The sequence below is a fragment of the Geotrypetes seraphini genome, chromosome 9, assembly GCF_902459505.1.
Source record: "Geotrypetes seraphini chromosome 9, aGeoSer1.1, whole genome shotgun sequence".
Taxonomy (NCBI): domain Eukaryota; kingdom Metazoa; phylum Chordata; class Amphibia; order Gymnophiona; family Dermophiidae; genus Geotrypetes; species Geotrypetes seraphini.
Genome location: NC_047092.1, coordinates 152,776,442 through 152,799,935, shown reverse-complemented (window position 1 = coordinate 152,799,935; position 23,494 = coordinate 152,776,442). Strand labels below are relative to the sequence as shown.

The following is a 23,494-nucleotide window of genomic DNA, read 5'->3' as shown; positions in this document are numbered from 1 at the left end:
CTCCGCCTGCTGGTAGATGCTTCTATCTCTGGATTCATCTGCTGCTGTTGCTAAGGAAATCCCCTTATGCCTGTTACAGGCTTTAATTCCAAGCATGGGATTTGGGAGATTAATCAAAATTGCATTAAGTCAAACGTCCACACAATTGCTATTGTGTCCTCAACAGTTACATTCTTTTCAAAGCAGGCAGAACATTTTGTTACTTACAGAAGACTTTCCCAAACTGATATAGCAAAAATGCTACTTAGTAAACTGTGTAGAATAGGCAAGTACAAATTGTTATTGTAATTTAAAATTAGGTAGGTAGAGTCTTATGTCTCCTGACAAGCCAGAGCTTTTTCCTTTTTTAGTACCGAGAAGCTGTAAGGTTCCTAGCAACCCTAGTTAAAAAGGAAGAAGTCATAGCTAAGTGCAATGGACTAGAAATCCTTTGGTGTCTGTCTGCACAGGTTCAAATCCTTACTTAGGAGCTGGTCATACTTTTGGATTTCTGCTAAGTACTTGTGACCTGTATTGGATTCTGGGCTAGATGAACCATTGGTCTGACCCAGTACAGCTATTCTTATGTTCTCATTCATGACCATAAACTACTGAAACAATTTATGCTGATTTATATCAATAACTCTGACCCCAGTATGGTCTATAAACCATATATCTTCACACCTCATTCACTCCACTCTAATATTTAAATAAGTTGAGTGCCTCTTTTCTGATTTATATCAATAAGCATAAATTCATACTAGTGCAAAAGTCCATCACAAATTACATATAGAATTAGCTCTCTCTTACAAATGCCACTTAGCAGAAGCACAAACTGGATGTGTTATTCTGCTTACACAGTAAAATACTCAGAACCCAACTTTTAATTTTTTTTTACCTGCATGAAATACCATCACACTACTATCTTGCCCCCATGAGACAACTATTTTTATGGTTTTGTATTACTTCAAGTGCTTAAAGGGATAGATTTTGGGGTTACATATTTACAGATGCTAGGAATTTAGGACAAGGATAGAAAATAAGACAAAGAACATTATATCTCCCTATCGTTCCATGGTACAACCTCACCCAACTTCTGCATGCAATTCTGGTTGCCATCTCTCAAAAAAAAAAGAGACAGTGGAATTAGAAAAAGGTTCTAAGAAAGGTGACCAAAATGATAAATGGGATGGAATTCCTCTGCTATGAGGGAAGGCTAAAAGAGGTTAAAGGCTCTTCAGCTTGGAAAAGACGGCTCAGGTAGGATATGATGTTCTACACTACTTGGAATTTTGAAGACTAACTAGTCCTTTTACTAAGGTGCAGTAGCCGATTTAGCACGCACTAAATCGACTAGCGCACCTTAGTAAAAGGACCCCTAAGTGAATTGATTTTTTACTGTTTCAAAAAAGTACAGAAGGATGTCTGATCCAAGATGGTAACTAGGATGGAAGTGCAGCACTGAGCTCCGCGCTACCGATGTCTGAATCTTGCCTTTGCGGTAGTTTCCCAGCAGTTTGCTTATTAAACCGCTAGCTTCTTTCTTCTTTTGGTGTGCTGTTTTTGCGGCACAGCCCAATTTCCACAGCCATGGGCAAAAGGAAAGGAGCAGTGCGACCAGGATCTCCAGAGGTCACAAGCTCCAAGCCGATGATCCAGACAACGCTGGACGTCGGATCGATGCGCTAGCCAATGAAGGCTCTCCAGACCTCAAGAGGAAAGCCGAGTGAATTGGGCTTCTTTGAGCCCGATACAGAGACAGGCTTCCTTCCCAGCCTGGGAGCAGGAATTCTACACCGGAGGAGATGGACCAGCTGTCCCAGGAGAGTGTGCAGCTGCTATGCCACAGAGAAAAGGAGGGAGCAGAGGAGAAGGAAAGACAATCTCCCACCATATCAGGATCAACAACGCCCGATGTAGAAAGGCGAGACCTTACCTGCTAGCCTGATAAAGTCAGTATGGATGACCTGTGGAAGGCCATAGCCAGTATGGACTCCAACCTTAGAAAAGCTGTTAATAATATAGTGCATTCTGACTGTGCTACTAATCTGAGGGAACAATCTGTAACTATTAAAAAAAACCATGAGGAACAAATTTCCCAAATAAAATCATTGGAGACTGATATTATTAAATAAAGGATCTTTATCCAGAAAAAATTAGAGTATATGGAGAACAAACAGAGAATAAATAATCTGAGATTGTTAAATTTCCCTAAATCTCTGGTGATTTCTCCCTTGGAAATGGTGAGGAAATACCTGAAAGATCTTGTTAATTCAGGAAGAAGGTTTACCACCAATAACAAGAGTCCAGAGTATTTCCATGGGTATGCAGAGACAAACAGCTTCCACTCCAACAGAAGAAACGGAGATAAAAGAAAATAAATTAGACCTGACAAATTTTCTGGAAAGCTCCTTGGACGTAATAACAGAGAGAATTACCCTTATAGTGACATTTGCCTTAGAGTTTGATAGGGATTTAAGTTTTTCATTCTTACTTTTGGCACATGAAGGACACTTTCCTTGGTACAACAGTAAGAATTTTTCCTGACATATCTTAAAGAGACACAGAAGAAAAGATTTCCTGTCTTACTGCCCAAGGGTAATTGCCTTGAGGGCATAATTTATTTTGAAGTTTCCCGTTAAATGCTGTGTTTTATTTCAAGAGAAAAATTTTTAATTTTTCGAGCCAAAGCAATTGCTAAAATTTATAGTAGCTAGGGAAGGGGGAGGGGTGAATATTGGTTCAATGATTATGTCTGTAGTATAATGAACCGGCTGTCTGAGGGAAAGAAAATGCCTTCTAATCTGTACAACTGAAATTTATAATTTTCCTTATTTATTTTTGTATGGTTTTCATTGTTTTTTGATCTTATTTGTGGACTAAATAGTTTGATTTTTCTTATTTCCTCTAATATGTTTCAACTTGGAATAATCATTGTGACTTAGGGTGTTAATTTTCCAATTCTGTTGCAAGTTTATTTTTTGTTATATTTAAAGTTTCAATAAAGATATAGTTTAAAAAAAAATACAGAAGACTAGGGGACACAATGAAATTACAGGGAAATACTTCTAAAACTAAAATTAGAAAAATATTTTTTCACTCAAAAAATAGTTATGCTCAGGAGCTCTTTGATAGATGATGCGGTTATAGCGATTAGCATGTCTGGGTTTAAAAAAAGGTTTAAACAAGTTCCTGGAGGAAACCTCCATAGTCTACTATTGAGATAGACATGGAGGAAGCAACTGCTGTCCCTGGGATTGGTAGAATGGAATGTTACTCCTATTTGGGATTTTGCCAGATACTTATGACCTAGAATGGTCATTGTTGGAAGCAGGGTATTGGGATAGATGAATGGCTATTTTTATGTTTACATTGCTATTCTGCCTAGAACATACAAAACTTTCCATGATTACCAAAGACTGTATCCCTGTACCTGTAGGATGATAATAAAGACAGACAAAAAAAGCTCCAAATGTAAGGACTATTGCTTATCCCTTGCACCAAAACCTATCAATGAAGTTAAATTTAAATTAATTTATTATCAACAGCTATATATCAATCATGGTACTAACTTCCAAAAGCATGAACAAAAAAAAGAGAATTAAGTTGCTTCTTAAATGCAGATACGTCTCAATGGACTTGCAATTTAAAAAAAAAAAATAGCAGGCCTCTGCAAAATAAATTTTTGCTAAATTTGAAATAGATAATTGTTGTGATCTTTCAGGATTTGGAAAGGACGGTAAATTTTCAATGATACTTATGTAATAAGGAATATCATGTTGCAAAGCTTTCTGAATCAATGTCAAGACTTTGGTGGTATCCAAAAGATAGTATGTCTAGAAGTATTTTTGAAAAACAAGGAAATAAGAAATTTAGTAGTTAACAGCTCATAAAGATTAAGATTAACATAGTAACATCAGCAGATAAGGACTAATCTAATATGGTCTATCTTTAGTGGTCTCAAACTCGCAGCCCACCAGGTACTATTTTGAGGCCCTCAGTATGTTTATCGTAATCACAAAAGTAAAATAAAACAGTTTCTTGATCATATGTCTCTTTAGCTATAAATTACAATATTATTATTAAGACTTAGCCAAAAGGAAAGATTTATAAACTATAAAGAGTTTTACCGAATGCAAAATGGTCATTTCTTTAATAAGACATTAACTATTGTTTCTGAGGCCCTCCAAGTACCTACAAATCCAAAATGTGGCCCTGCAAAGGATTTGAGTTTGAGAGACCACTGGTCTATCTAGTCTGCCCAGTAAGGTGGCTAGGAGTTGTACCTGTTATGCCATGTCGGCTTTTGAAATTTAAATGGACAGGATGACAAATATGAACACCCACATGTGCAATAATAGGGTTTGGGGGGGGGGTCATTAAAACAACTGAATTAAAGACATTTCTGGTATTGTGCTACAGTTTACTCAACTAGAACTGAATGCTTCATCTTCAAGTCTGCAAAAGCTGTTAAGTCAGTGTGCAAACTTCAGTCCTCTGGTAGAATACACAGTGTCTGAAGAACAGCTGGGAAACTCTAAAAGATCTGAATTGATTCTCCTGCACAACACTCAGTGTAACTTTTAGAAAGTTTCTTAGGTCCGAAGATATCTAAATTCACAGGATGGTCCCCAGATGAATCTCTACCAGAGGCATTTAATTAAAAAAGCAAACATAGTGAAGAGTTTTACAAGATAAGCACAACCAACTATGATAGCGTATGTTCTACATTTCTAGATGCAATCTACATTATGCTTTTTAAATTTAAGTATATTACAGTAAGTTTCTTATTAAACCTGCAAACCATATAACAACTTAGGTTCCCGTAAGTTCCCAAAAACAAAGCAAAAACTCCCATAAGTTGGCCCAAATATCTTCCAACAATAAAATTATTTATTCACCTCTGGCATTTTTTGCAGACTTGGCCTTCTGATAAATCATATTAGGGCTCATATAAACCAAAACTAGATATTTCTAAAGTACAATGATAAAATGCAGTCAGCTCAAGTGCCACAATATATAGTACGCACTGGTGGATCATTCTTATTACAACATAAAAGTAGCTAAGTTTTTTTTTTCTTTTAATAAAACATACCAGTAAGGCTAAACAAAACAGCCAGAGTTAGTTAAAATCTCCTTGGCATTGAAAACACAGCATTAAAAGTTCCTGAAAGTGTTGTGAAATGGTTTTTAGACACCTACCAAGTAAAATTTGAACACTTATTAAAAAATAAATAAAAGCCTTAAAATAAGCAGTATAGTAGTTTGCAATAAGGGGTCATTTTACTAAGGCGCGTTAGCCATTTTAGCGCGCACTGAATGCTAACGCATCCATTATATCCTATGGACGCATTAGCATTTAGCACGTGCTAAAATGGCTAGCGCAACTTAGTAAAAAGACCCCTAAATGTGTCACAGCATTTAAGTAAATATAAAGTTTATGATCCTACAACAGTGTCGGTTCTTCATTTAACCTCATCTTCCAAACAATGCATAAGCCACAAAACAATAAATCAAAAGTGTTAAACATACTACCAGAAAGTAAAGGTGCCAATGAAATTTTTTAAAGAAATATGAGACAATATAAGACAATATAAGAAAGCTTCAGGAAAAAAAAAAAAAAAGATTATAAAATCCTCAGCTGAGTATTGGTAGTTCAGACTTCTGCATGGCATTATAAGGATAAAGTCCAAGCTTTATGAAATAGGGGGGGGAACCAACCACAGAATGAAAACAAAACACAGAATACACAGAATATGAGACATAAATCAGCTACAGTCAAAGCAACCAAACATATTGCTGCAAGACAAAGGGAGCACACAGGCATAGAAGTGTATATCCCTTCTGTCTTTCACAGGAAAGGGGTTGGAAAAAAGCTTTTATGGCAAGCTGTGACAACACATATTTAAACCATGGAGCAAAACTTCAAGAGTTTTGATTTGATGGTCCTATCTCCACTCTACAAACCTGGGTTAAACTGCCTTGAGCTCAATTTGCTCTGCAGTATGGCTTACTCCATGCAAAAAAATTTGTTCAGTCCCTACCTTCTTTAAACTACATTAGGTGTAAACATAGGAGCCAACTTTTTTAAATTAAAACCCATGGAAATTACCTCTCCCTAGATACAGTCAAGGAATATGTTCAATATTGTTCAAGCACCCGCAGAGCTGGCTCGTATGGTTGTCAGAAATCCACTGTTTTCTACAGTACCCTTGATTTGAGATATCAAGTGATAAAAATCCAATTTTAGAGTATTTAAGGGAAATTAATATTTATAAAATCCAGATCAGATTAGAATAGAAACCCCACAGTTAATGAATACTGAACAAGGTCACACTTTCCACTTAAGTAATGGTGTGATCTTTAAAAAATATGATATGTTTTTAAAATCAAAAGTTTGAAGCTATTCATACACACACTAAAGATAATAGGGGGGAGTGGGAATATATTCTAGACAATATGTTCCTTTGCTGGCCCTGATAAATAAGCACAAAAACAAGGACTGGAGAAGTGAAAGAAACCAAGTCTCATTTTTCTTCTGTGCAGTGTCATTTCGATTCTCAGTGAACTAATGTCAGCTGTTAGAATAAAAACTTCAGGTCAATAATAAAGTCATGGATTAGCTAGGGAAATTTGTGAAAAGTTACACTGAATATCATTTTTCAGAAGTTACTGTAGGGAAAATATGGTTATATCTATCTATTTCAACTTGAATACCAGCATACTAAATATAAAGTAGATAGAAACAAAGGTATTATTAATATTTTGAAATGAAGACTGAAGCAGCAGCAAAATCTTGATAATTGAAAAGAAAAATATTGATCCTATTCCTGGATGAATAGCAAAAACACTTTTCTTAATTTTAGGAAACGAGCATTAGAAGTCCTAACCTTACAGTTTATTATACACCTGGTTCTAGGTATAATCCGGTATTATCGGTTACAGAATACAGACATAACTGCATCAGAACTTCGACTTTGTGTACAGCACAATCAGAAATATCCCTTTATGATCAACGAATGCAGTATTGTTTTCTAACAGGTTTCTATATAGAACTCTCAAGTATCCGAAACTAAAAAAAAAATACCAAAAAAACCTTTCAAGTCTTTTTTCTTCATCTACTGCCAAAAACTGATGAACTGCATCTCAAAATGAGTACTAACTGCATCATTTCAATTCCACTTACAAAGATTAGATCGCTGCTGCTGGTTTTTTTTTTTAAATCCAAAGAACATAAAGAAACATTCTAGGAGGAATGCGGTTTACTTTTTATTGCTCTGCACATACCTGCAGGACTAAGGGCTCTGGGTTAAAAGCCAGTGTCATTAAAAGCTGCATACGCTCCGTGTCCTTCAGGTTTTTCAGAAGGAAGCTGCCAGAGTCCTTAGTCTCTGCATACCTACGGACCACTCTGTCCAGTAGCCTTTGCGAGGGGCAGTGCACCAAGTCCGACCACCCCTCCACCACCTCTGGAGTGAGCAGCCGCACGTCCCCGTTCAAGCGGGCAAACTCGGTCTTGTACATCGCCTGGATCAGATCGCAGCGTGGCCTCCCCGTGGCCCGTTTGCAGATCTTCTGGTCCATGTCGGCCAACTCCTGGCTCGAGCCGAGGCGTTTCAGGACAACGCGCCGGCTGCCTTCCCGGGGCTCGCCATATTGCGCGAAGTACACGTTCTTCACGTTGAAGAAGTCCAGGACGCGCAGCCGGCCCCAGGTCTCGAAAGAGAGCTGCCCGTTCATGAACTTCCGACACCAGCTGGTCCCGAAGCAAGCCGGACACTTATTGAGGCTGATGAACCGCCGGTCCATCAGCTCGTTCTTCTGGAAGGAGGCGAACAGGGAATGGGTGTTGATGAGCATGACGACCAGCAGGCTAACCAGAAAGACCAACTTTACGTAGCGGTACAAACGACCAAACTTCAAAGAAACAAACCGCAGCATGGTCTCCACCACTTTCACCCTCCCTCGGTGAAAGGGGGGGATTAAAACAACGGCAAAGCAGCCTCTCTTCAGGTGCTGGCCGGGGGCCGCCTCCTTTTCCTCATACAGCGACGAGTGACTCGGTGGCCAAAAGCCACTGAAGCCACGGCGGGGGGGAGGGGCACTTCTCGGCTCAAAGTCCTCTGGCCCAATTAAGCCGACACCATGCTCTCCCGGGACTTGCAGGACTTCGCCGAGAGTCCGCTGCGCTTTCGCTACCAACGCGCGGGGCTCGCTCGGGATTCTGAGACATGAGAGAACCCCGTGGGTTATAGGCGCGCTCGCGCCACCAGCACTTTCGCCGAAACGACGCGCGCGGGGTGGTGGGAGGGGGTCCAAAACAGCCCGGCGGCTGAGAGAGAACGGGAAAAGGACTCGCGCTGCTTTTTCTCTCCGCCAGAGTTCAGCGGCTATTGGCAAGAGAGGCGAAGAACTTACAGGGAACCGTCGACAGGGGGGGCCGGAGGAGGGGCGTGGGGCGGGGCCAGCGGGTAACGTGACAAAAGAACTTGCTGGGCGCCATTGGAGCTTTCCGCCATGTTTGATTAAGCACGGTGCAGACCGTCATACAACGAGACAAATGCGAGCGGTTCAGTTCGCCCGTGATCTTACCAGCGCCGGCACGTTGCACCGTCAGGCAAGTGTACAAGATCTTGTACCGTTCCCCATCATACTACTGACAAAAAGCTAGCCGAAAAACAGATAGCGCAGCTTTTCAGTCGCCTTTTGATGGCGTCATACCCATGGAAACGGCATCAACGCCTTTCCGAAGCGCATGCCCACGTTAATGGCACTCTATGGCAAACTCCACCTCCTCTTCTTTTGCTACATTGTGATTGGTAAATCCCAAATCTCTGTCTTCGCCCATGGAGAGAATGTAAGAGATTGATGGGGAAGGGTTTAAACAGCGAACCGCCCTTGACAACCAATGAAAAGAAGGATGCTATCTTAAAATGACAGGTTCTGCTCACGGGGAGGTTGAGCTTCTCGGGCAGAATGTAACTTGAGTGCACTTGGTTTACAGGTTTCATCAATAATTGTGTCTAAAAACATTGTCTTTAGTTTTAAAGGCTTTCGTAATGAGTGTTCCAAAATATCTTTCTGACATGTTGAAACAGTATGTCCTTTACTTCGTTCTCCAAAGCGTTTATTGCTGCAACTTCCTGCACAGTCACAGGTTAAAAAATTAAACTGACATTTACTAGAAACAGAACCTTCTGTTATGGAATTCTTTCACCTTTGTAAAACTGAGCCCGTGATTTTAACCCGCGGGTTTAAAGCGAGTTAAAACCATGGGCTTCATTTATCTTTTTGTGAGGGCAGCAGCTGGCAAGAGTGGGACTAGCTTTTAGGAACCACATGGGTTGGGGTCAGTGGAGGTGGTGGCATTTCGCCGAAGTCAAAAGTTTTAAAAGTTAAAAAAAAAAAATGCTGCTCCTATGGTCGGCGCATGCGCGAGCCGTGCAGGCAGATGGGGGCGTTTCTCCGATCACCCTCATTTGCATGTTTAAGTTTACTGAATCAGTTGGACCTGCCAGGATCGGGACCCGATTGGGTTAGTGAATCCAGCCCTAAGTGTGTCATTCTGGACAAACAGGTAATTTCCCCATTCCCTCTAGCTCTGCAGAAGAAATCCACTCCAAATTTTTTCTGTGATTCTGCCACCTACAGATTTTTCCTTCTGCATGCTTGCCTTCAGGAGTATTTTCTAATCTAATCTAATTTCCATCTTATATATCGGATCATTCCAGCAAGGACTCAAGCCGGTTAATAAAGTTTAAAAGAATATAATATAAATAAAGGTAAGACATTTTTTTTCAATAAATTAGATCAGTCTTTAGTTAAGAATCTCTGAAAGAGATAAGTTTTCAGATTTTTCCTAAAAAGTGACAGAGATAATGACGTTCTGATAGTCGAGGGAAGATCGTTCCAAACTTTTACCAAGGAAAAGGCTAAGGAATGTGAGAATTTACCTAGGGTTTTAATCCCTTTAACAGAAGGGAAAAGCAATTTAAATTTATGTGTATTCCTGGTAGTGTGAAACCGAAGAGAGTTAAATGATAGAGGCATTTTTCAGTTATTTTCACTAGTTTCAGTGCTTGGAGCTTTCCATCTTCAAGGTCAGTTCTGCCTGTATGGAGAAAAAAAACAGACGAAGATCTGCAGCTAACAAGCCAATCCCTTGTAGTACCTGTTGGCTTGCCTGCAAAAGTGTTTATGGAGCTTGGGGCCATCCCTCACCTTCTAGCAGGGGTTTGAGCTCAGGTTGTTTGATATCCGTAGGAGGCTTAGCAATGTCTTGCAGGGTTTTCACCTCCCCCTTCTGTTAGTGCAGGGGTGGGGGTACGGTCAGACATCGTGTCTGACTGGCAGCCCAAAGACCAGTAGTGGAAAAGAACTTCCAGCATATGGCAGTGATTTCTTCTCCTTTTCCAATCTACTGTAAAGAGTTGAGGCAGATTGCAGCATGTTTCCAGCACAGGTCACAATGAGTAAAACTGTAAAAGCCTGTGCGATAAATCGGGGGCGGAGGGGAGGGGGGGGCGTCTGAAATTGCTGTTTTGGGGAGTTTCTGCATGTTTCCATGTGATTTTGCAGGTTTTTAGCTTTAAGTTGTTATTTTAGCAATTTTTGGCTCCAAAATCTGATGGTGGCCATCTTGATTTTAAAGCGATCTTTTTTTCAAAAGTTCACTGCAGTTTCAAATCGATTCTTTTTGCCTCAAAACTTAAGATGGAGTCCTTGGGCTCTTTTACCACTAATCTGTGCCAGGATTGCACAAATTCTGTGCCTCAGGAGCATCCATGCGCTGCATGTGAAGGAAAAGCAGGAGCTTCAGACATAGTCTCTCCTTTGCTTTCTTGGCTCGAGGAAAGGGTGGCTAGCCCACTTAAGAGGGCTATTCTTTTTTGGGTCCCAGAAACAGTGACGTTCCACTTAAAAGAGCATGGAAGCCGCAGAGCCTAAAAACTACAAACTGGAGTCATTTCAGGGTGACTGTTTGCTCCCTGGTTTGGCTTTTTCTTCAGAATTCATCAGTTTAATGTGGGAAGCCTTCCAGGAGAGCAGTTCTAAAGAGCAGACATTCGCGCTTCAGACTCTGCATGTCAGGATGCAGCCTTCGGGGGTTTTCTACCTATCACTGCTCAACCCTTGGGAAAATGGTAAAACCAGAGAACATAATTTGAGGTTGAGAGGTGGTAGATTCAAGAGCAATGTTAGGAAATTCTACTTTACGGAGAGGGTGGTGGATGCCTGGAATGCACTCCCGAGAGAGATGGTGGAGAGGAAAACGGTGACAGAGTTCAAAGAAGCGTGGGATGAACACAGAGGATCAAGAATCAGAAACTAATATTAAATATTGAACTAAGGCCAGTACTGGGCAGACTTGCACGGACTGTGTCTGTATATGGCCATATGGGGGAGGATGGGCTGGAGAGAGCTTCAATAGCTGGGAGGACTTAGATGGACTGGAGTAGGTTTTAACGGAAATTTTGGCAGTTGGAACCCAAGCACAGTACCGGGTAGAGCTAAGAAGAAAAAATTTAAATTGAATCAGGTTGGGCAGACCGGACCATTTGGGTCTTTATCTGTCATCATCTACTATGTTACTATGGCCTGTTTGTAGGGGATATTTATGATGATTATCTTTCTCACTGTGCCACTGTTGTCCACAGATGTGCCTCCCGTATCGGGGGAGACTTCTCCACAAACTGTCACTTTGGATTCTGGTGATGATCCCATGGCCCTGCTGGATATCATTTCTGGGTCTTTGCATGAACTAAATTTGGACTCCCAGCTAGTTCTTTCTACTTCCTTCTCCCTGATGTGTGGAGTGAGGGTTCAGTCTGCTGTGCTTCCCTGGCATCCGGACATTAATGTTTTAATCGTAGAAGAGTGGGATTCCCCTGAGGGATCTCAAGGTAGTGAGAGCCATGTCAAACCTATATCCTATGGCACAGGAGTGCCAGCAGCTGTTTGTTCATCCTAAAGTGGATTCTTTGGTTGCACAGGTTACTAAGCGTACCTCCCTTCTGAGTGAGGGCGGTGTGGTGTTCAAAGATATGCAGGACCACTGTGTTGATATGGTTCTTAAAAATCTCTTAGAGGCATTGACTTTAGGAGTCAAAGCAGCCTCAGCGGTGTCCTTTGTAACACGTGCCAGCCTTTCTAGCCTATGTACTTTAGACAATGATGGAGCTGAGCCAGTTCCTCAACTTCTTTTATCTGGAATAGATTATGTGGTTGATGCTGTCTGACATTTTTCATGTCTTGGGTAAGGCATCTACTTATTCTATTTCTACTCACAAAATGCTTTGGATCAGGCAATGGACTGGAGATTCCATTTCTAAAGCCACTTGTTATTCAGGAAAGGACTGGATGATCTCATGAATTTTGTGATGGACTGTCATCCCAAGTCTTTGCCAGACAGCAGGCCCAGGACCTCTAGAGGCTCAAGGTACTCTAATTTTCGTGGCTCCCAGAGATTTTGACAATATTCTAGTTCTACTGCCCAGAGGTTCTCCCAGAACTCTAGGCAGAGGTTTTCCAGATCCAGATGTACCCAGTCTTCAGCATCCCTCCTCCAAGAATTCACAATGACACCAGATCGGAGGCGATCCCTCTCAAAATTGGGGGCCACCTCTCGGCATTTCTTATGGCCTGGATTCACAGTATATCCGATCGTTGGGTTCTTGAAATCATCCAGACTGGATACAAGCTGGAAGTTGCCAGACCTCTGATGAATTGGTTTGTGGACTCTCCAGCATGGTGGACAGAAAAGGTAGTCAAGATACAAGCCACTGTGAAAAGGTTGCTGGATATCCAGGCCATAGAGCCTGTGCAGGTACTCCATATATTTTATCGTGCTAAAGAAAGTCTCTAACAGTAGGCAACCCATTCTGGACCTTACTCACATAAATGCAGCGCTCAGAGTTCCACGCTTCCACATGGAGTCAATTCGTTTGGTAGTGTCTCCGGGAGAGTTCCTAGCCTCCCTGGATTTGACGGAGGCCTACATACATATTCCCATTTTCAAAGACCAAAAGAAGTTCCTTGTCCTGGAACATCATTATCAGTTCTTGGCTCTGCCCTTTGGCCTAGCGACAGCTCCTCGAATTTGGTGGTGGTGGCAGCACCTGCGCAGGATGGGGCTCCAAGTACATCTCTACTTAGACGATTGGCTGATCCAGGCCCCCTTGTTCACCGAGGGGTGGCATACAGTAGATCAGGGGATCAGAGTCCTGGAGGACCTAGTTTGGATGGTGAATTATCACAAGATTTATCAAAGAAACCCTGGAAAATATATAACTGACTATGCTCACTTCACAGCGCTCAGAAAAGTATAGAAGAGACCAGACTGGAGTATAACCACAAACAGAAGTCTCACCTTTTTCAATCATTGCATTTAGAAATGTTTTTTTAGTAATAAACAGTGATCCTGTGTTTGCTTCATCAAAATGTGCTATTAAAGTGAGCTTATCTTGTTAGCAGCATGTGTGGTTTTGTAGCGGGTTCTGAGGTGTTTTGTGACAAATCCACTAGCCACTATCTTCTCAAATGTGCTGGTCTTGATTTTCTTTATCTTCCTTCACTCATCATGCAGTCTGCTTAGACAGTGTTAACAGAATTGCTGCTTCTGGTACCTAAGAAAAAAACTCAGGTGCTGGTAATGTAGGCCAGAGTTTTAAAGGCCTACATTTCTGGCAGCTAGGTTTTACAGAGAATTGCGCATAGGGGCGCCTAAGGCAATCTTTTCCCCCTGACCACGCCTACTTTGACCTTAGGTGCCACTAGATACCAAGCCATAGGTATGATTCCGGTGACGACTTTTTAAATGAATTTTAATTGGTTTTAAATGGTGTAGGCAATTACCTCACCAATTAAAGCCAATTAAATCAATTAAGTTAGGCGTCAGTAAGCACGATCTAGGTCAGGGGTGTCAAAGTCCCTCCTCGAGGGCCGCAATCCAATCTGGTTTTCAGGATTTCCCCAATGAATATGCATGAGACCTATTAGCATACAATGAAAGCAGTGCATGCTAATAGATCTCATGCCTATTCATTGGGGAAATCCCTGAAAACCCGACTGGATTGCGGCCCTCGAGGAGGGACTTTGACACCCCTGATATAGGTGCCTACTGACACCTATCTTACAGCATCCTTTTCAGATATGGACTTTCTAGTCCACTGCGTAACAGCACTAATTTTGTCCGTATCTGCTCATATTTCAGAGAAGGGCTGCACATATGATTATTATTTGAAATTGAAATTTTAAAAAATGCTCTCTCTAGCCATTCCCTTTTTCATGAATTGAAACCATCTCGTGTTCCTGGCACAGCAGCACTAGAGAATTGCCCAGAGCATGTGTCTAGCGTTTCCTTCTTTTTGAGTCATACCAGCCTTTAGGAATGCATGCAGGGAATAGTATGTGGCAGCCATGGACACCGACTTTTCAAAACAATTGGAAGGAGCTAAACACAACATAAATTGTCCCTCCCTGGATATAATGAAGGAGCTTCCTCACTATTAGAAGTGTTCACACCCCCTGTACTCTCTAATCTCATCAACAAGTGCTCAGAGAGAAAACTTTCTTAATAATGAACAAGGAGATAAATCAAAGGTTGGGAGTCGGGTATAGCATGCGTTTCAGGAAGCTTTAAGGAAGGCTGTGTTCCTTTGCCTTGTCACTTCTTAAGGTCACTCTTGGCACCTGACAACTTGCAAAGCAAAATATTGCAATATGTCTCACAGTGATTGTCTTTGCCTAAGTTCCCTGTCACAAACTGACAAATCAGGTGTGTCCTTTTGGTAACCAATCATTTGTGTAGAAACAGCAGATGGCAGGGAAAGGAAAAGCAAAGGCAATGCGTAACCGGGCTGGGCCCTTCTTACCTGACGCATTTTGCAGTCCCTGAGCCAAGAAGATCTGCATACTTTCATTATTGGGCTCAAACAAGGAAGTGTTTGTTTTAAGTTCATTGTAGCTATCTATCTGTAGTATCCCAGAATTATTGTCTTCTCAGATTCTAGCATTTGGTTCATATATGTTAAATTTCCATAGGAAGAGATTTCTAGTGTAGTTTCAGTATTGCTCACTATGGCAATTCTTATGTTCCTATCTGAATTGACTCGGGTGTTAGTGTTGTGGTTGTGAAGAAAAAATAGATGAGAAAAGGAAAATAACAAAGCTGAAAGTGCTTGATCAAGTTATTTTTGTTTTTGTGGCAATTCCACAAGTGTTTGAAATTGGCCACAGGCTGCCTCTCATGTCAGAGTTATTAACTAAATGGAAGTGATTTCTGCCACTTTGAGGTTGAGCGCAGGCAATGTCTCATGGCAGGGTCAATAACTGCTTTAAAACACAAAATAATTGAAGTGATTACTAACATTTTATTTGGGGTTGGCCAAGGGTAGCAAGCATTTTATGACAGCGTAAATGACTACTTTCGCACACTGGTAAATGATATCCAGAGGAAGACAGAGAGAGTTTAAAAGCAAGATCAAATGGGAAGTACAGTATTTACAAACAGCACTTTAAGCTCAATACTGAAATTTAAACTTATGGGCCTGTTTTACAAAGCCACGCTAGCGGCTGTTGTGCAATAAAAGCCCCGAAGCCCATAAAGATTTAAAGGGCTTCGGGGCTGTTGCTGCACGGCAGCCGCTAGCACGGCTTTGTAACACAGGGAGAATGTCTCTTGAAAGACAGGCCAATGTTTGAAGTGATAAGGTGCCCATGGTTTTGGGGGGTTTTCTTTTATTTACGTTTCAAATAGTTTACATTACCATAAATTCTGGGATAAATCAGAAATTTAGAAAAAAAAAAATATATACATTATTCATCCATAAAATTTAAATAATAGGATCCAAGAATAAAGAAAAACAATCTTCATTAATTTGAAATAACAATCACTGTTTAACTATGAAGAGAACACTCCCAAACCCTTTCCTAGCCAGCCAGTATGGAACTACATACACATTAACTTCTTCCCTGGACCTCAGAAACTCTTCTGTTTGGGATCATAAAATTGAAATTGTTTACACTCAAAACGCATGCAAGGAAACTGTAACACAAAATTAGTGGCTATAGTCTACACTACTAGAGAATGACAAGGGGACAAATTTTTCCCCATCCCCGCGGGAACTCATTTTCCTGTCCCAACCCTGCGAGTTCTTTTCCTGTTCCTGCCCCATTCCCGCAAGCTCCGTCCTCATCTGCACAAGCCTCAAATGCTTTAAAATCATAAGTGTTCAATGCACAAGCCTCAAATGCTTTAAAATCATAAGTGTTCAAGGCTTGTGCAGTTAAGGCAGAGCTTACAGGAATGGGGCAGGGATAGGGACAGTGACAAAACTCAAGGGGACGGGGAAATTGAGTTCCTACGGGGACAAATTTGTCCCCATGTCATATCTCTAGTCTACACCCTGGCTCAAAGAGCCAGCAAAGCTTTACATCGCATTTGTGTATGTCTAGCCAAATCAGGAAAAAGTCTTATTTTAGACCCTAAAAACAGCGAGCCCAAATGCCTGAAGGAAAGTCTCAAAACTGTATTGCGGTCAAGTTCAAAAGCAAAGGAAACCAGTAACGTGGTTCTTTGCATAACAACCTCCAATGAGGACTCCAAAATTATTGTTAGACCCAAAGCCCCCTCTCTTACACTTGGACTTACAGAGTCAGTAGATCGTTTTATACCCTGAAGATAAAGAGCTCTCTCGTAACAGCGGCAGAGTCAGCTGGTATTTTTAGGAGGTCGGTCAGATAATTCTTGAACATATCTGCAGCAGACACTAATGGAGACTTAGGGAAATTCAGAAGCCTCAAAATTATGCCTCCTAATTTGATTTTTCAGATATTCCTAGAATCTACAAGTATGGTTCCAAACATACCATAGTCTGAACTTTATTTCAAAGAACCCAGTTCTAAAGAATGTTGACTGGAAGCCTGTACTTGGACAAGGACCACATTAGAAATAGATCAAATCTTTAGTATTCTGATTTACTGTTCCACACAGTGAAGAATGCATGCCATTAATGGCCTCCCAAGTGACTCAAGTGTCATGATAGCCGGTTTCAACAAATCCTGAGTTCCTAATTCAGGAGCAGCATAGTTCTTAACTTTTAACAAGTTACTCAGTTTCCTGACCCAGGGTCCTGGAAGCAACTTGCAAAGCTTGCTCTTCTTCTGGAGTTAAGCTCGTAGTTACTGCCGTCTGCCCCCCTTGTTCGCTAGGACTTGCCTCCAATAGAGATACCACAGCAGAGCACTGCATGGCAGCAAAGTCGCGTCCTGGTTGGGCGGGACTCAAAGACACCCAGCTGCTTCCCAAAGCCGCAGTTCTGGGTGCGACTGAAGGCGAGGAAGTAATTGGTCCTGCTGAGGCTCAATACTGATCAAGCGTAGCCTGCTTCATCTCAGAAGTGGAAGCTAATGCTAGGGGGTTGCTCTTGTACCGTCCCAATCCTACCAAAAGTAAGAGGGTCCAATTCAGTGACTTGTTCAGTCAGAAACGGGAGCCTCTGTATCTATATCCACTACAACATCATCTTGGATCGGTATTAGTTCCACAGCTTTCCGGTGTTCATGTTTTAATAATTGTGTTATCAATGCACATACCATTCATGTGTTATCAGTGCACAAACCACACTTCCTCTGACCTTCAACCTCTATATACATACTCAAATAACTCACTTTTTCTTGACATTCACTGAGGTTTAATTGGTTCTTCAGGAAGAAGAGGATCCTACTGTGCTTGAACACTGGATGCTGGTAGGTGCCTGGAATCTTTCTGCTATAAATGAGAGTATGCTGACAGTAAGCTCCATGCCTATACTGCCCTTTAAACCTGCTACTGGACCTCATCAAGTCAGTTAGTACAGGCTAATCTCAAAAGCCCATATGGGCCTGACTTTAACTGGAGACCTGCATGAGAAGTCTTAAAAGGTGCCTAGTGTAAGTCTATGCATGTGACTCCTAATATATTCTGCCTTTCTTGAGTCAAGACTGATGGGGGCCCATTACTAAAATGATATATGACTGCATGTTTAGCAAAAACATAGCAACTTTTTATTTATTTGCATAATTGGAAACTGGGAGAAAAGGGGAAACTGAGGAGTAAAAGGATCCCCAGGAGAAGAGGACTTCAGAGAGTCCTGGTGTGTAGGCATTGTAAGACGATCTTCTAAACTTTAACAGGTAATTAGGTGTAATAAAACAATTAGATAAACTTCTGTAACTCATGCCTAGGGAAATATGCCATCAGCTGCTAACCAGGTCCAACTTTATGTACTCTTATTAGAATAAACAGGAGGCCAGAATATCTGAAACTGATTTTATTATAAAGATAGAAAAATATATATTTTCTTATAACCAGCTGTAAATAATAACAAACTAATAATTATTCACAAATATCTGTGTACATATCAGCACACTAGTACATATGTAATCACTAAGTAATTAGAAAATATGACTAATTATCACACAATATATAATTCCTTATAATAATGATTCCTGATAAATATAAGCAGCAAATCTTATGAAAACTTGGCACTAACCAAGGGACCCAAATGCACCTAATCCACACAAAACAAGATTCTATCCTAACCCATCAAAACTGAGAGATAATTCCTGCCTCATCCTTGGATGCAGCGGCAGTCAGCTGATCCTGATGATGGAATAATCTTTAGGCTACAAGTCCTGCAGTGTGAGATTCTTCATTTTGTTAGCACAAGGTCGCTTTCCTTTGGTACAGCCAAAGCAAATGATTGCCAGTCCTTCTTGTGCGTTGCAAACCAGAGAAAGTTCAGTAATTCCTAAAAAAGAACTGTTCTGCTTTTCTAGCTCTCGGCCGAGAGCAAGAACACACAAGAGAAATTCTTTCTATCAGTTCTTATTGTAAACTGTGCAGTGCAAAGGAGCTACACTAGGGCACAGGCGATATTGGACCTGGTACTCACCAATGGAGAAAGCGTATCAGAGGTCTCGGTAGGCGATAAGTTAGCCTCCATTGACCACAACATGATATGGTTCAACCTCAAGAAAGATTTCACTAGATCAAGCACGGCAACCAGAGTACTCAACTTTCGAGGCGCTGACTTCAAATGCATGGGAGATTTCGTCCATCACACACTACAAAGCCAAGCTGTGGCCAATAATGTGGAGAATATGTGGTCAACCTTGAAATCTACCCTACATGTAGCAACGAACCGATACATCACATCAGCAAGCAAACGGCGAAGAAACAATAGACCCCAATGGTTCACCGCAGAGATTTCAGATCTCTGTAAAGAAAAGAAATCAGCATTCATTTCTTACAAACATTCAGAGGCAAGAGAGGCTAAATTGGAATACATGGCCAAAGCTGCAGCGGTGAAAGCGGCAGTCAGAGAGGCCAAGCATCAAGCTGAGGTAAACCTAGCAAGGAACATTAAGAAGGGCGACAAATCCTTCTTCAGGTATATTAGTGACAGAAAAAGAAACACTGATGGGATAGTGCGCCTTAGGAAATCAGATGGGAAATATGTAGAATCAGATTCAGACAAAGCCGAACTACTAAATGAATATTTTTGCTCTGTTTTCACATGTGAGGCACCGGGGTCAGGTCCACAGTCGCAGGTAAAGCAAAGTTCAGAAGATCCGTTTCGGGATTTAGAGTTTACTTCCGGAGACGTCTACGACGAATTATCAAGACTCAAGGTGAACAAAGCAATGGGGCCGGACAATCTACATCCCAGGGTGCTCAGAGAGCTCAGGGACGTCCTAGCGGAGCCGTTATCAATACTCTTCAATCTGTCCCTGAGCACGGGAATAGTGCCCTTGGACTGGAAAACAGCTAACGTCGTTCCTCTGTACAAAAAGGGTTGTAGGACAGAGGCTACGAATTACAGACCGGTAAGTCTCACATCGGTAGTGAGTAAACTCATGGAAACACTCATCAAACGCAAATTAGACATGATACTAGACGAGGAGGAACTACGCGATCCCCACCAACATGGATTCACCAAGGGTAGGTCCTGTCAATCCAATCTCATTAGTTTCTTTGACTGGGTAACAAGGAAACTAGATATGGGAGAATCCCTGGACGTCGTGTACTTGGACTTCAGCAAAGCCTTTGATAGCGTCCCCCACCGCAGGCTATTGGGCAAGATGAAATCAATGGGATTAGGTGAAACATTTACAGCATGGGTCCACGATTGGCTGAGTGGAAGAACTCAGAGGGTGGTGGTTAATGGTACCATCTCTAAAACGACGGAAGTGACCAGTGGGGTGCCGCAGGGCTCGGTCTTGGGCCCGATCCTTTTCAACATATTCGTAAGAGACATGACTCAGGGGCTTCAAGGTAAAATAGCATTATTCGCCGATGATGCCAAACTATGTAACATTGTGGGTAACGGCAGTCTGTCCGACAGCATGACGCAAGACCTGGTTTTATTGGAACATTGGTCCTCGACCTGGCAGCTTAGCTTCAACGCTAACAAATGCAAGGTCATGCACCTGGGCAATAATAATCCGTGCAGAACGTACACATTAAATGGTAAAACCTTAGCAAGGACTACAGCAGAACGGGATTTGGGGGTGATCATCAGTGAAGACATGAAAACGGCCAATCAAGTGGAGAAGGCCTCATCCAGGGCTAGGCAAATGTTGGGTTGTATCCGGAGAAGCTTTGTTAGTCGGAAGCCTGACGTCCTAATGCCCTTGTACAGAACCATGGTGAGGCCTCATCTGGAGTACTGCGTACAATTCTGGAGGCCACATTACCGTAAAGATGTACTGAGAGTCGAGTCGGTACAGCGGATGGCCACCAGGATGGTCTCGGGGCTTAAAGATCTATCATACGAAGAAAGACTGAACGAATTGCAGCTATACTCTCTCGAAGAACGCAGGGAGAGAGGAGACATGATTGAGACGTTTAAGTATGTCACTGGTCGTATCGAGGGAGAAGATGATATTTTCCTTCTTAAAGGACCCTCCGCCACAAGAGGACACCCGCTGAAAATAAAGGGCGGGAAGTTTCATGGCGACACCAGGAAATACTTCTTCACCGAAAGAGTGGTTGACAGCTGGAACAAGCTCCCAGTGCAGGTGATCGAGGCCAGCAGCGTGTCGGATTTTAAGAACAGATGGGATGCTCATGTCGGATCTCTAGGAGGGAAAGGTCATCAGAGAGCGATTAAATAGGGGGGGTGGGTCAGCGGTGTGGGCAGACTCGATGGGCCTCGGCCTTTTTCTGCCGTCACTTTCTATGTTTCTATGTTAATTGTAGGTCTGAGCTTCCCCAGCACCCAGAATTGTCTAACTAAGGATCTTAGGGCATGCACAGGTGACCCATAGAGGACCAATCGAACCCGGTCACGCAGAGGAATAATGAATAGTGTTCTTGTTCTTGTGAAGGGTCCTTGGTAGACAGCAAGACGTGCCAAAGAAGATAACAGCATAAGGCACAGTTCATAACCATAGATGAAAAACTAGTTCTCCTCCACATTCACATGGCAATGGATATCCAGAGATGGTAAATGTCCTTGGCTGCACACTGTGGGACCGGGATCCTGGCGAGGCCTAGTAACTTCCCAGAATCCCAGTCTTGGCGCGAGCGTAACCGTGGTGGATCACAGCGGCCTGGTGCCTCCCATAAACTGCACACCACACTGGCCTGGGTTTTGTCCAAATATATCACTTTTATTTATCCACCAGAAAAGTTTCCAACAAAAAAGGTCAAAATTTGGCATTCAAAGTAAAAACCCAAAACATTCCAATTTTCTCTTGTTCTGCTTTCTTTCTCTTATGTGCCAGTTCTTATCCCTGCACCCTTTAGTGCTGGCCCATTTAAGTTCACAAATTGAGAACATAAAATACAGTTCCTGTTAGGTATTATTTCCACAAGCAGTGCTAGAACCTTACCTGCCTTGGCAATAGTTAGGCTACCTGGTTCTAGGCACTAATTAGGCTTCTGGTAGATTTGAGTGGCAGTTCCCTTTTCCTAGGAGCAGAGGGACTTGTACTCCCACAGGTGTGACCACTGGTCCACTTATCTAACCCAACAGTAAATTCAGCAGCTTCCAGCCCAGGTTGAAAACAGGATACACAATCCTTCACAAAACATAAAACTCAAAAAGGAAGAAACAAAAACAAAAACCCTTTTACCAAGGAAAAAGGACATTCAGGTTTTCCTAAACCTATTCCCATTCCATAGGGTGTTCTTCCCCAGACATAGCATTACTCTCTAACCAGTCCATGTCACAAACCTCAGATTGTGTTTCAGGGTTTTGCATTTCCCTATCCTGGTGAGAACTTCTGAAGGCTGGCCAGAAGTTAGCTGCTGTAGCTGGTTTCCTTCTCAGCTTCCCCTGAGCTTCCAGTCCCAGCTGTCCCTCTCCTCTCTCACTGACGAGGGAGCTTCAGAAAAAGGGAGACTCGGCACATAACCACGCCCCCCCACAGCAGCTTTAGCTAATTCCTTAAAGAGCCCTGTCCTTCCCGTTCCAGCCTGAGCTCTGTGAGCTTTTAAAGAGACAGGCTCCCTCTTAACCTTGTGCTCAGGATTTTCCCTATACTCAGGATATTTCTTCCCCTTAGTCCCTGGCACATTATTAATGCCTCCCTGCTCTTTTCCCTGAGCTTTTCCCTGGGCTTTATTAGGACTAGCCAGATCCCTGTCACATTCCCCCACCCTCAAAATCTTACCCCGGGTAAGAGAAGGATTCTGTGACGATAGTTCCGACAGACGTGACAGAGTGTCTACATTAGTATGCAGCTTCCCTGGCCTGTGAACCACCTGGAATCGGTATCCTTGTAGAGCTAAATACCATCGCGTGAGCCTAGTATATTGCGGTGAGACCCTTCTTCTTTCTTCTACCCCTATTGGTCATGGAAATCGGTGGCCCTGTTTGAAAATCATCAGGCCAATTGAGAATAGGGTACTCCGAACTTTCAGCAAAACCCCCTTCTCCTAACTCCTCTGGGTGTTCTAGCCCCTCAATCCTCTCTGTCAGAGCCCCAAGAGAATCTTTTAATTCCCCTATTTTCATCTTCTCTAGAGTCTCCACTCTGTGAGCTAGAGCCCCCACTCCCGTTTGGATTTTCTCTAGGCCAGCCTGGATTTCCCTCAGCCGGGTATTTTGTTGCTCCCTAGTCTCCTGTTCCATGGTCCACCGTTGGCACACTTCAGCCACCTGCCCCCCCTTTCGCTCAGTATCCTTTTGTAAGGACGCTACCTGTTGCGCTAACATTTCTGCTTGGGGACAGGCTCCTGATTTCTCTCTGAATTGTTCTTTTAGGGCCTGAACCTGTTCTCGCAAGACCTGAGATGCTTCCTGTAATTGCACAAAGTTCCTCTGGCATTCCTCAGTACCTTCCTTAAGTAACCTTAAGGCCTGCTGACTCCCTGGGTCAGAAGAAGGATACTCCTGGGCTCTATCCCCGTCCTCTTCCTGTTCCCCAGCCTCACGCTCCTTCCTCCACTGGGAAAATTGTTCTATTTCTTTCTGTAGGGCCCGTACTTGTTCCTGTAATGGTCCTAGCTGCCTAGCCTCAACCT

The 23,494-nt window shown here is 42.4% G+C and overlaps 2 protein-coding genes across 3 annotated transcripts in view; one reads left to right on the top strand and one right to left on the bottom strand.

The window, feature by feature from the left end:
• Positions 1-8,728, bottom strand: part of DIPK2A (divergent protein kinase domain 2A) — a 76,138-nt gene extending 67,410 nt beyond the window's left edge. Inside the window, exon 1 of one of the 2 annotated variants that reach the window (XM_033958492.1) lies at positions 8,572-8,728. Coding sequence is in view for 1 of the 2 variants with exons in the window: in XM_033958491.1 (XP_033814382.1) it covers positions 7,267-7,920 (654 nt within the window). In the remaining variant the exon portion in view is untranslated. Of the gene's footprint in view, positions 1-7,266; positions 8,376-8,571 lie in introns of those variants that run through there. The other variant, XM_033958491.1, reaches the window with a different exon arrangement.
• Positions 8,494-23,494, top strand: part of SLC9A9 (solute carrier family 9 member A9) — a 463,721-nt gene continuing 448,720 nt past the window's right edge. Inside the window, exon 1 of the mRNA XM_033958486.1 lies at positions 8,494-8,596. The gene's annotated coding sequence lies outside the window, so the exon portion shown is untranslated. The remainder of the gene's footprint in view (positions 8,597-23,494) is intronic.